This window comes from Gorilla gorilla, chromosome 16 (genome assembly GCF_029281585.2).
Source record: "Gorilla gorilla gorilla isolate KB3781 chromosome 16, NHGRI_mGorGor1-v2.1_pri, whole genome shotgun sequence".
Taxonomy (NCBI): Eukaryota; Metazoa; Chordata; class Mammalia; order Primates; family Hominidae; genus Gorilla; species Gorilla gorilla.
In genome coordinates this window covers 85,439,555-85,453,780 of record NC_073240.2, presented here as the reverse complement: position 1 = coordinate 85,453,780, position 14,226 = coordinate 85,439,555, and the positions used below count along the sequence as shown (strand labels likewise).

Genomic DNA, 14,226 nt, shown 5'->3' with positions numbered 1-14,226 from the left:
TACTGCATCTACCATTGATCTGTATTTGGAACAGAATATGATGTTACAACACCATCTTAATTGGAAGTCTATCAATTACTTAGACTATAATTGATAATATCTAAATTCCAGAAGTTTTGAATGTGAGTGAAGTCACCGAAAGTAGATACATGGGTCATATTTGGATGACAATTGGACTACATAGCTAAATAATTAGGTTTCTGTTTCATGATTAAAACAATTCAGCTTAAATTTGTAAGTTTATTGATGTGACTTCAGGATGATCATCTTTTGAGCAAGTGTATAGCTAGATAAATCAATTATAGTCACAAGGAACTGGAGATGGAGCTGTTTTTATTTAAGAAATGGGCAACAATTTCTTATTCACAGACAATGAACTCAATAAAGAATTGTTTTTTATATCAAGAAATAGGTAACAAGCTGGTACAGAAACACATCACTATTGCCTCTTGCTTTCCTCCTTTCTTCCCCAGCAGTATTGAATCCTGTTAGAGAAGAAGGCTCTCCTCAGACTAGCGGGACCATTATGTAACCCAGCATGTTTCTACAAGCTGCTGGCTCTCTCCTGGAAAAAGCAAACTCCATAAATAGCAGGCACTCAGCAGTTATAGGATAGATCGGGGGAGTAACCCCGTAAAAGCAAATAAACATCCAACACCCCACCTTGGAGAGCCCAGGCTAATACATCAAATACATTTGCCTTTGGGTAAATAAAGATCCACTGGCTGTTCAACCCAATCTCAGTGGTAAGTTTCACCCTGGGGTGATATTTTACTGCTATTGCCCTTGGAGTCAGTAAATATTTGTATGGAAAATATTATGCAACACCCTGTTCCTGTTATTCCTACACCACTAGTTTCTAGAACCTAAAACATTTTTGTAAACTTACCTTTATTTTGGCATCAAACCTTTGTCTCCGCTGGTTTTTTTCCAATATAACTCTCAACCTTTGAAAAGTTTATTAAATTTGCAACTTTGAAACGAGGAATAGTATTTCCTTTCACATAAAAACAGACTCTTAATTTTGCAAAGTGGCCAAGACATGTTGTCTGCTCTATTATTCCTAGCTTGGAAGCTCTGTGGGCAAGAGATTGCTGAGGAAGAGAATGTGTAAGAACTCTTGCTGAGGCACAGTGATGAGAGAAAGGGGATACAGTACACAGGCTGATGCATGAATAAACCAGTAAGCTTTCTTCAGTAAATTTAAGAAACAATTTCTAGATTTGTTGCTAAATCTTGTTCTGGTTTGGTGGGCAATGGAAGAGCACTGACTAAACTCAACCCTACCTTGACCTCCTGGGCAGGTCAAACCAAGGCTGTCATCCTTAGAACTAAAACCCCAAGCACTTCACACTACTCAGGTATGGACATAAGGATTGTTACAAAAGGACTAGACATAATTTGAAGACATGAGTGAAAAATGCAACCTGAAAGCACTACTCAAAAATGAAAGACTGGAGCTTAGGGGACCTCGGTGATCATAAAGTCCAACACCTTTCTTCATTATTCATATTAAGAAACAGGGTCCAGAGAGCTAAGGAACTCACCTGAAATTCCTTGAGAGACGTGGAACTGGGGCTTTATCCCATGTCCCTGATCCATTTCCAATTTTCTTTTGACTTTTGAGAGTTCCTTGCTATCAAGTGTCTCAGGTAAGGATCCTATCTCACATTCTGTTGAACTTCATTTTACCAGTGAGAAGTGAGCCAATGATTACTTTTATGGGAGAGAATTAACTAATGTCATAGTAGCGAAGGTCTCTAAGAGGCAGAGGGCATAGTGTGTGCAAAGGTCCAAATGGCATGAATGAGCAGGAGTGTGGGTCATGGTGCATAATTTACTGTGGCTGCTGAGCAAGTTCCTTAGGGTGAGTCTGAGTGTGTGTGTGTGTGTGTCTGTCTCTGTCTCTCTGTCTCTGTCTCTCTGTCTCTCTCTCTCTCTCTCTGTGTGTGTGTGTGTGTGTGTGTGTGTGTGGTAGAGGTGACAGGAGATGTGGTTTAAGCGTTGGATCCAGGGTCACAAAGGCATTTATATGCTGTTATAGGTTGAATTGCCTTCCCACAAAAGATGTGGAAGTTATAACCCCCAGTACTTGTGACTGTGACCTTATTCGGAAATAAGTTCTTTGCAGATGATCAAGATGAGGTCATTAGAGTAGGCCCTACTCCAATACAAGTGACGTCCTTATGAAAAGGAGAAATGTGGACACAAAGACACAGAGAAGGAAAACAATATGAAATCACAGGGACAATGCCATTCACAAGCCAAAGAATGCCAGAGGTTACCTGCCAGGAGAAAGCCATGGAACCGAGGCTCCCTCACAGCTCTAAGAAAGAATCAACGCCGCGGACACCTTAATTTTGGACTTCTGGTCTCCAGATCTGGGAGATGATAAATTTCTGTTCTTTAAGCCACTCTGTTTCTGGTGCTTTGTTATGGCAGCCCCGGCAAAAGAAACACATGCCAAAGTAGAGAATGTGGGTTTTAATCCATAGATAAAGGAGTGTTGTTGAAGGTTTCATGCAGAGGCACACACAGTCATTTTGCAACTTAGAAAGATGAAGATCTTTCATAGTCGTGTGTGCACATGGATCAGAGCAGGAAACAAGAGAGGCAAGAGTTCATTTAGAAACTTGTGAAACAGTTCAGGTAAAACATATCTGAATTAAGGCAGTGGCAGTGACACATGATTAGGACAAATTCATCGAGTATTGAAAAGTAAATGGTCAAGAATCTCAAGTTCATATTATCAGAGAACAAAAACCATAAAAGGCCACTTTATGTGATTCCACTCAAAAAAGAAACTCAGGTTTCATGATAAAGTGGGGGAAAATGTTTGATTCAGTCTTGAAAATTTAAATTAAAAATTATAAAATCAAGTTATCTTATCTTGAACATAATTGTGGTTGTAATGCCAACTTTATGCACTAATTCTTAGAATGGCAGAGAATGAATTGTAAATTGTTTCATATTTTGGCTTTCTTTTCTGAAAAAATTATATGATGACACATTATGGCTACCTTCACTTCCAGAGCAAGAGTGGAACAGTTATTTTCACAAAAATAAAACTGAGAGTTTCATCAGTGTTCTTAGGGCCTCTCTTTTCATCCTGTGATATGCAAATCATGCTCATTTGAAGTGCCTTTCATGTTGTTATCATTTTCATTTTCTCTGTTTTAGTTGTTACTTGGCTAGAAACAGGACAGAACTCTGGTGAAGACTAGCTTCATGTCAATCTGCAGTAAGATTTAAATCTAGAAATAAAATACACCCCAACATATTGGGCTGTATTTTCTTCTTTTTACTCTTCTTTGTTAATGGCTAGCAATATATCATAGCTAGCTGGGCATGGTCACTCATGCCTATAATCCTAGGGGCTTGGAAGGTTGAGATGAGAGGATGTCTTGAGCCCAGGAGGTCAAGGCTGTAGTGAGCCATGACTGCACCACTGCACTCCAGCTTAGATGACAGAGAAAAACCTAATCTCTAAAAACTTTAAAAAATTTTTAAAAATTAGTGATGCACATGGCTCATTCCTGTAATCCCAGCAACTTGGGAGGCTGAGGCAGGAGGATCACTTGACCCCAGAAGTTCAAGGCTGCAGTGAACTGTGATCATACTGCTGCACTCCAGCCTGAGCAACAGAGAGAGACCCTATCTCAAAAAAAAAGAAAAAAAAATCACACAGCCAAATTGTAGTCACAATTTTAAGTCTGTGCAAATTCGAAACCATTTTTTTTTTAGTCATCTTTCTAGAAAGAGAGTACTGGCTAGAGTAGACAAAGGGGATGGCTAGCAGAGGGACTGGAAATCAGGAGACCAGCTCTACTAGTAGCATAATATGTAGGCTCCCACAGCCTCCATTTGGCCATCCAGAAAAGGCAGAATTTGGACTAGATGACATCTCATGAGAAATGCTCCATGTTTGGGCTTTATGTTGTAGTATACAATTTATTTAGTGTATGCTCATGGAGAAGTCACCAATTACCTAAAAATCCTAAATTTCAGTTTTCATATACAGAAAACAAGAGCCTTTATTCATTATATATTTATTAGCACATTTCTGAAAGAATGTGAAGCTATTAATAAGAATAGTACTAGCTACTTTTCACCAAAAAGAGACTTAGGGCAGTGATTTTCAAATTGTTGCACAGCAAAACACCTGATACAGTGCAGGCGTAAGTTGTGAACAGGTTCATCCATTGTTTTAAATAAAACAGTACATAGAAAAGGATTTATGGGCCAGGTGCGGTGGCTCACATCTGTAATCCCAGCACTTTGGGAGGCTGAGGTGGGCGGATCACTCGAGGTCAGTTTGAGATCGGCCTGGCCAACATGGCAAAATCCCATCTCTACGAAAAATACAAAAATTAGCTGGGTGTGGTGGCGTATGCCTGTAGTCTCAGCTACTCAGGAAGCTCAGGCAGGAGAATCACTTGAACCCAGGAGGCAGAGGCTGCAGTGGGCCGAGACTGTGCCATTGCACTCCAGCCTGGGCAACAGAGTGAGACTCCGACTCAAAAAAAAAAAAAAAAAAAGAAAAAAGAAAGAAAGAAAGAAAAGGATTTATGGATTGTAGAACTCTTAAAACTGCTCTGCAAAATACTGGAGCATGGGGGCCATGGTTGGGAAAGCAGTATTTCTGAAGGAGACACTGAGCATTTTTGGAAAAGACAGTAGAGGTGCACTGATATTCATGGTATAGAAAGGGATTCAACTATTTTGATAAACAATGCTGTTGGTGGCCGGGTGCGGTGGCTTATGCCTGTAATCGCAACATTTTGGGAGGCCGAGGCAGGTGGATCACCTGAGGTCAGGAATTTGAGACCAGCCTACCCAACATGGTGAAACCCCATCTCTACTAAAAATACAAAAAATTATCTGGGCATGGTGGCAGGCACCTGTGACCCCAGCTACTCGGGAGGCTGAGGCAGGCGAATCGCTTGAACCCAGGAGGTGGAAGTTGCAGTGAGCCATAAGATTGTGCCATTGCACTCCAGCCTGGGCAACAAGAGCGAAACTCCGTCTCAAAAAAAAAAAAAAAAAAAAAGTTGTTAGTGTCATATAAACAATAAAAAGGAAACGATGATATTTGCAGATTCACATGGAGGCAGGCTTTAAATCGAGGACGCTCAAATGGAATTGTGGTGGGCTGGATCCCTAGTTTTAAATAATTTTCTTAAAAGATTTATACTTGATCTAATTGTCTCCATTTTGTTCTCCCCATTTCTGTGTTTGAGTAATCTTTTTAAAATGTAAATCTGATGTACCACTTCATTGCTCAAACCCTCCAATGACTTCCCACTGACTCTCTGGATGAAGTCCAAGTGCTTACCATGGCCCTTGCCCATTCCTATCTCATCTGATGACACACTGATTTCCTTTCTCTCCAGTTCCTTGAGCACACTGAGCTCTTTCTTTCCTTGGGGCCTTTGCACATACTGTTCCCTCTGCCCAGAGCACTCATTCCTCTACACCTCTCCTGGCAGATTCCTGCCTGTGTTTATGTCTTAAATAACTTCCTCAGGAATGACCTGCACCAACCTCCCCGGCTTCCCCGCCCCACCAATTTATTTTAGGCCCTCATAGTATTCTTGCTCTTGAGATGCTGTTTATTTAACATCTACCTCGTGCCCCATCCGCAGATTAAATTTAAGAAAACAGTTTACAAAATGATATGGTACATGATTCCAATGTCATGGGGAAATATGTTGAGAAATATAACTATGTTTTGCCCCCTCCCTGTATTTTCCCCTGTGCCTTGCTCCTGTACAGGAAGGTGGTCATCTGTTTCCATCTTCACTGCCTCAGGGAAGGGATGTAGCAGGGGAGGAAAACAGAAACCCCAGCTTTTCCAAAAGTATCTAATTCAGTGGTTCCAATATTAGAACAGAAAAAACTGAGAAACATAGATAAATAATTCGGATTACTACGTGCCATTACACAAGTGCTATTTCTCTAAAGATAGAAGGGTCATTCCAAGTGAATATATATTCAACACTGCTCCAATATATTTGCTATTCTTGGAAAAGTCTGGACATACTTGACAAAGTAGATGTCTTGACTCCTAGTTACATCAAACCTTCCTAACACCCCTCCTTTATTGTCTCTTCTGCAATCTGCATTCTAGCGTGGATTACTCTGGAATGCTGTAAACCTGGGGGTGGGAGTGGGAGGTGGCAGGGAAACAGATTTCCCAGTGCTGTTTCTGGGCCTTGCTTTGCTCACCAAGGTAAGTCTACAGGCCTCTACTGCATCACCTCAACCACGCACAGCCAGATGGCTCTAACATAAGCCAACAAGCTCCCAGTACTTCTGTAGGTCTCAACAGAAGCGAGAAATATGGTAATGGATACAAAACACTGTGCCCATTACATGGCAGGTGTGATTTCACCAAGGATGAGGCACACACTGGCCTCCTCCTGAGACTGTGCGGGCTGGAGAACAAGACTCTCAAGGAAGGGGTGCCCATCTCCAGGATGTGGAGGGCCTGATTTCTAGGGGGACCTAACGTATCGATCCCCACCTTCACCACCCTTATGCAATCAAGGCAGGAGAAACATCATAGCCAACAGATTGCATGGAATTAAAATCAGAAGGGTCAAGAGAATTCCAGAAGCACAACTTATTTTCTGAATAAACATAAAATACACTTATCCTTAGACTAATACGGCAGGAGGATACAATAACCTCCCTCAGTCACTGAGAGTCCTAAACATAGCAGAACTTGCTTTAGCAAATGAAAGGATTTCATTAGTGGGGCAAACGACTAAGAGGTAGGAGAGGCAGGAGGTGACTGGGAATGGGCTCAACATCTTTGGCAACTAATTCTTCTCACAGAAGAGGGGTCACAAGATAATAAGGGTAAAGGAGAGAGGAAGGAAAAGACTAGGGGCTATATTCAGAAAGGTCTTGTGTGAGAAACCAATGATGTTCAGTTATCACCCTCTGTAGCCAGCAGCACCAGGGACACAGGAACATGAGAACAACCTACTTCTCTTCTGATAAAATTCCTCAGGATCTTACCATGACTTAAACAAGGAAGCAGATTAACTTTTAAGGTAAACCTATCAGCCAAAGAGATCAAGAAGATCACCCTCACCTACTCATTGGGGTTTATAATATTATACCCCACAATCTGAGATCCAAGGCAAGTCAATGGGAAGGTAATAATACACCAGTATGAGTGCTAGATATCAAACAGGAGATTACACAGTCACTCAACTAATATGGATTAAGCACCTACTGTGTACCAATGTTAACTCTAATGCAAATCCTGCGCTTTCTGATGGGATATTAAGGGAAGAAGTGCCCTGGAGGAAACAGGGAGGAGAAAGAGAACAAATCCACTGATCTCATGGTTTTGCGGGTAGCAGGCCACTTTATGTTCATTCGTGTTCGATGCAAACAAAAGTGAGCCTCAAGAGCACTCCTGTTCAACATGGCTGCATCTGAGCACCTAGGCAAGAATCTGGCTGGAGCATAACTTCAGCAGAGAAGAGAGCTCTGAAGCAGGCTTAGCATATCTACCTTGGGTGAAGCCACAAGTCTGCACTTAGGTGGGTTTCTCTGCAGGGAGGGTGTTACCAACCGGACATGGTATATACCAGGAACACAAGACAGCACATACCTGGGGGGACAGGGCTCTGTGTTACAGGCCTGGCTCATGGCTGGAGGACGGTGGACCATATCACACAAGCTGTCATTGACTGTCTGCTGGGTCTGGATGTGTAAGCACACTGCTATGGCTTCTTGATGGCCTGCAGGTTGGAAAGAGGAAAAAATGCAAATGACATGGAATAATTTATTGTGGAAAAAAGAAAATAGAGTCTTAGGTCTTCTCATTCTTAGCATACTGCCCTTTTGACTATCATAGGGCTGCAGGCTGCATTTGAGGGTACACCTGGGAACAAACAACTTTGCATTATCCAAAGTCTCCTAGTTTATGATATTCCCTTATTCACCTTTTAAATTCAGTCCCTTTACTCCCTCTCTCCCAAATCTACTTACCTTGAAACATTCAAGAGCATCCCAACTCCCCATCCACCCTTGGACTTATCTGCATTCCAAATGTACTCAAAGCTAGGAGTTCCCCCAAATAAGCCATCAAGGTGTTCCTTCCAAACAGTCACAATAGTTTCCTTAAGAGGAATTTTTGAATCAGCTGCTAAAGAATAACATTTTCTCTATATCACTGCATATGTGCTAAATCTGGCAGACACAACTCCTCAAAATTTTAATTATGATTTGAGTTCCTGTTTACTATGACTGTAATTTGTAACATTTCTATTGCTAGGAAAAACAATAACAATACCTCCTATTTGGAAAGTGTACAAAGTGCTTTCACAATAATCAGTGAGGTCAAAAGAATAGTATTATTACCTCCATTTTATTAATTTAATACTAAGGAAACTGAGGTCTAGAGAGAAACTAAGACAGCAAAAATGTGGTAGATTCAAGCCTAAAAATTAAATTCCCTGCCTCCTAATTCAGTGATCTTTCTTTTGTACATACTCTAGGGATTCTAAAATGCAATACAGCCAAAAAGTACAAGACTGCTCCTTGTGAAAATATGAACTTTCACAAGCATATTTTCCCTTTGGGGCCAGACAGGTCTGTCTGACCCCAAAGCCTATGTTCTCAACCAGTATTCTTTGTCCGCTGGGACAAAAAAAATTATTGGAAAATCAGACGGAACAAGATGTAAATCAAACTTTTGATTAAAAAGTCACAAACAAACTGTAATAGCAACTGACTATGTTATTTGAAATATGCAAATGCATTCATTTTCATGCAAGAATGTGCGTTCCATTATGTTACAAGGTTGTGGTTCTTTTTCCAAATGCCATGTTTCAATTCAACCATTTTACAGTATTTTACAGGATGTAGTATTGGCCAAAAATACTTCTAAAATATATATTTGTGATGTTCAGTTCTTTCTAATAAATTTTCTCCTGCTGTCTTCAGTTGTAATTTTATGTTCCCTGCCATGGCAGGATGCAGTATTAAATCTGCATGTATCTTCTATGAACTTTTAAAATAAACGTTGGCTAACGTGAGATATAAGAAGGCATTGCTACAACTTAATAACTCTAGGTTTTATTTGCAAATATCAAAACGTAGTTACCCTGTAGAGGTTTAAGTGTTCATTTTCTAGTATGTTTCATTTTTTTTAAATCTGAGAAAAATCCAGTTAACTTTCAAATATATTTTAATTTGTAACAGAAATTCTTTAGAAATTTTTATTACAGAGACTATTTTGGAACATTTTCTGAATAAGCGGGCCTTAAAGCCCCATTATAACCCATTCTGGATGGAATTGTACAACACTCATGACACACTTTTCTGTCTTAAAGCAAGTTTACTGAAAATAATTTATAAGTTTAATAGATGTTTAGGATACTTATTGAGGTAGAGTATATTTTGAAAAATGGCCACAAAATATCTCCCATCCCATACATTGGTCCTACAATGTTACTTAGACACTTCTCACCTTAAAAGATTTGATTAAGCATTTACTTTCAAAAGTTAAAGTTAAAAAAGGAAAAATTATAAAAATAAGTTTACCTCATCTTATAACAAAATTTAGGTAATAATTACAACTATGAATTTAGAACATAATACATCAAGTGTTGAAACGTCAGCATCATTTTTTGAATAAATTCCTTTTGTAGCATGAGGCAACATCCCTTACTTCACATATGACTTCTGCAGTGTTATCATGAAAGTGCCTTTTTTTTTAGAAAAAGAAAAACCTATATAGCTTGTGGCAACATAGTGAGACCCCATCTCTAAAAAAAAAAATACAAAAATTAGCTGGGTGTGGTGGGTGTGCCTATAGTCCCAGCTACTCGGGGGGCTGGGGTGAGAGGATCACCTCAGCCCAGGAGGCTGGGGCTGCAGCAAGCTATGATTGTACCACTGCAGTCCAGCCTGGGCACAGAGAAAGACTCTGTCTCAAAATATATACATATTTTTTATCCTTCATCAAGAAATAAATTAATATTTAAAGGGTAAAAACACAGACTCCAAGAGAAGCAGCAGAGCCAATACATAAGCTGACATGTTCTTTTTGCTTGGTTGGGTTTCTGCCATTTGCAAACAACAGTCTTGACTACTTCAACATGTCAAATAACATAACACACACATACACCCACAGTGTAAGAATACCAGGAGAGATTTTTTAAAATCCATAGTCAGAGCCTTTTATGTGCCAATCAGTATTTAATATGCCAAGTTGTAAAATAAATAAGGAAAAATAATTTGTGTAAGAAAATTATGTTGCTTTAAAAATCAAGTAGTCTTGGGCCCTAGAAATAGATACAATATGCTTTCTTGAAGCATCCGTGGAACATTAACAAAAAGGGATCCTCTATTAGTCTAGGAAACTGCAGTAAGTTTCAAAAGTCATAAATTATGCAGGTAACATTCTCGGACTATGATATAGTCCAACATAAGTGAATAATAAACAATTAAACTCCCCAACTCCACACATTAGAATTTGTACAAAGTCCTAGGCCAAAGAGTAAATAGGTTACACATTATTTGTGGCAGGAAAAGGGAGAACAGGGAGGCTTACAGCCACTTCAGACTCAATGAACAACTCTAGAAAATAAATTTCAGTATCCTCATGAAATGGATGGTTTTTGTCCCAAGTGAATCCAAATTATGTAATTTATTTAAAAATTATTATAAGAACTTGGATTGAATATAACAATAAGTGGGGGGAAACTTGAAAATAATGTTAAAGATGGAGCCATGATGCTCCCCCTCAATCCCAAAAACAGGACAAGATTTAGAGAGTTGTAGGAACTAGCACTTTCAAACATTTTAAACAGATGATTTCTATGATATAAACTATTTAAAATTATTTAAAGGTATAGAAAATGCCAGTTCATCTCACAAAACTACCAAAACCTGATGATACCTAAACCTATACGAGGAAAAAAGAGGTCTGCTTCATACAGTGTGGGCATGTATAATGCTATATTATATATAACGATGTTCTTTGTTTCCAAAATACACACATACACACAGGCCTAGGATCACATTTGGAAAGAACAGTTAATTTTTTTCTCTTTCTGCTGTTAGCTAGTTTGACTGAAGGGGTACTACTGTAAAGTCCCGAGTAATGAAAAAGAGTGAAGCATAATATTTCATGGATCCAAAGGTATCCTGTTTGGTGTTAAAATGCAAGTTTTGTAGCACTTCAAATAGGTGAGTTCTTTTTAGGAACCAATTGAGGAGACAGCTGTTAAAGATTAAGGATTGTTGAAAGCCATTTGGCCTTAGGAAGGGCATCATAAACCACTGGAGCCTGAGCGGAAGTCACCAATTATGTCAAGAGGAGCTGGAAGAAACTACAGCTCGAGGCCTGTCATGATTTGAAGGGATTTGGAGAAAACAAAACGGCAGTTGCTAATGTACCATGTCGGGAACACATCTCTATTGGGAGCATGCTCAAATGAGCCCATAGTGGGCCAATGCAATCTTTGTTCCCACATTACCACTTGTAGAAAGGAATTCTTGTACTCCACTATGCAAAATAGAGTGCATTTACATGCATCAGTATCATACATACATACATATATATATCTTAAATTAAATAATAGCATATTATAATCAGCAGTATATAATAAAATTTCCTCATTACCTCAAACATCTGTCATTCACCTACCAATCACTTTCAGCAAATATTCATATGCACAAAAGCACAGAAACAAACAGATGGGAACTTCCTTTTATAAGCATACAAACCTACCTACTCTCATATCCTCACTAGCCTTTTCCCTGCTTATTACAATTAGAAGCTGCCCTTCCAATGATTTAAGACCAATCTCCACGACTGTGCTTGGAGTTTCATCCCCTTCAATCTTCTTAGAAAACTTATTGCTTTGCCTTTCACTTTCATTCTAGAGCTTTCTTGTTGCCTTTTAAATGTACCCAAGGGTCTCTGACATTAACACCACCCTTCACCCACACCCACACAGATCTGCCTCAACCCGCAAGGCCATCTTAGTCATCTCCTCCTGTCTGTTTTCTTTAACATGGCCAATTTTTGCTGCAAAAAAAAAATCTCCTCTATTCATCTCCACTCTGTCACTTATCATTCTTTCCTCAACCCTTTCAAATCTGGTTTCCATCTCTGCTCCTCCACTGAAATGACCTTTCCTTAAGTCCCCAGCGGCTTCACATTGCTGAACCCAGTACCAGTGCTGAACCCTCACCTCTCTGCCTCTGCATGGCATGCAACACAGCTGACCTTGGTTTCCACTACACCACAGACTTCTGTTTTTATCATATCTCGCTGATCTCTTCTCATAGACCTTTGCGGCTTAGTGTCCTCCACCCAGACACTGAATGTTGAATTTCCTCAAGACTTAGTCCTAGACCCTCTGCACTCCTCATAGGTATTCTCCTGAAAATTCTTGTCCATGCCCCTGGCTTCAATCCTTGGATACACAGATGATGCATAAATGTACCATTCCAGTTCAGACCGCTCCTCTTCACTTCAGACCCACACATCCAACTGACTACTTAGCATCTCCACTTGGAAGTCGAGAGGCATCTTAAAAGCATTATGTCCACAAATGAACTCATGGGTTCCCTCACCAACATTTAGCATTCACCACCTCAGAAAATAGTCTTAGGACTCAGACTTGCCATCACACTCCTGCTTACCCACTCCACTGACAGATCCTTTTATCTCCTACATGTCTCTCAAAGTCATCCACCATACTCCATCTCTACCATGGTCACCATTCCGGTCTAAGCTCTTGTCTGGAATAGGCAATAGCTTCCTATGTGATCGCTCTCACAACATCCTTATCCTTTCCAATCCATTCTCTACAATACAGCTGGACTAACCTTTTTGAAATAAATAAAAATTTGGTCACATAACTCCCACTTTAATTACTTGAATGACTTCCCATTGATCTTGGGATAGACTCAAATCTACATAGCCTGCAAGGCCATAATTGTCTGGCCTCTGCCTTCCTGTCTAGCAGCATGCCACACTAAACCCTATCTCATTCTCAGTACTCCAACTGTGCCTGGCTTCTTCCATTCCTGGAATGTACCATGCACCCTTCTGCTGGCCTTTGCATATGCTCTTTCTGCTGGAAATTATCCGTGTGCCACCCCCTCCAAACCCCCTTTTGTTTAGCTAATGCCTCAATTCAAGTGTAATTAGGTCAAATGCCCCTTTTCATAGCACCATATACTTCTTTTGCAATTGCTGTAACCAGTGGTAGTTCTATATATGTGTGAGTATGATTATGTGATGAATGCATTTTCCCTATTAGAGTTCAGTTCCAAAGCTAGGAACTACTGAGTCACTATCACCTAGGCCAGTGACTGGCACATAGAAACATACAATAAATATTTGTAGAACATTGTTTTAAAATGAAACAATAAAGAGATTTCTACTACTGCCAGGACCAAAACAAGGTTGGCATTATCCACATTATTTACAATTGTTCCTGGAATTCTAGACAAGCCAATAAAATGTGAAACTTAAATAACTATTGGAAAGGGAAAGATAAAATCATCATTAATAGCAGATGATCATTTACTTAGAAAACTCATAAAAATAAGCTGAAAAATGATTAGAAGTATTAAGGTGTTCAACAATTTAGTCAGATTTTTAAAAAGAGAAATAATAGCATTCCAATATAAGAGGAATGCTCTATTATTATATTATAAAATAGTCATCCCACTAACATTTATTAATACAGTGTACCACACACTGTGATTAAACACTCTTTGAACATCACCTTATTTAATAATCACATTTAATTATTTCATTAAGCCTAATGAGGTAGGTATGACTGCTATCATTTTAGCAAAATAAACCACAACTCTACAAATTTAAACAAATGGCACAAAGAGAGTTGCAGAGCTGGGGTTCATAATGGGGTCAGGTCTCAAATGTCCACATATATACTCCTAGCCTGTGTTGTTGGAAAACATAAAGGTAAAAAAATGAGGTCATAAAAACAACAAACAATATAAAATATAAAAGAAGAACTTCAGTAAGGAATGTTTATGATGTAATAAATTATAAAACCTTACCAGAGGGTACTAAAAAGGTAGGCATATCTTCCAGGATGTACATGAGTATGTGTGTGCACACACATGATGTATCTACACACACAGATACTGCTGCATGAGTACATGCATACATAGATATACATACATACATACATACACACACTTTGGAAGCTG

The 14,226-nt window shown here is 39.3% G+C and overlaps 1 protein-coding gene across 5 annotated transcripts in view; it reads right to left on the bottom strand.

Moving 5' to 3' along the window:
• ADAMTSL3 (ADAMTS like 3) overlaps window positions 1–14,226 on the bottom strand; it is a 392,199-nt gene that overhangs the window by 108,028 nt on the left and 269,945 nt on the right. For all 5 annotated transcript variants that reach the window (XM_055362792.2, XM_055362793.2, XM_004056691.5 and 2 more), the window contains one exon: window positions 7,631–7,760. In XM_055362792.2, the coding sequence (XP_055218767.2) occupies window positions 7,631–7,760 (130 nt within the window). The remainder of the gene's footprint in view (window positions 1–7,630; window positions 7,761–14,226) is intronic.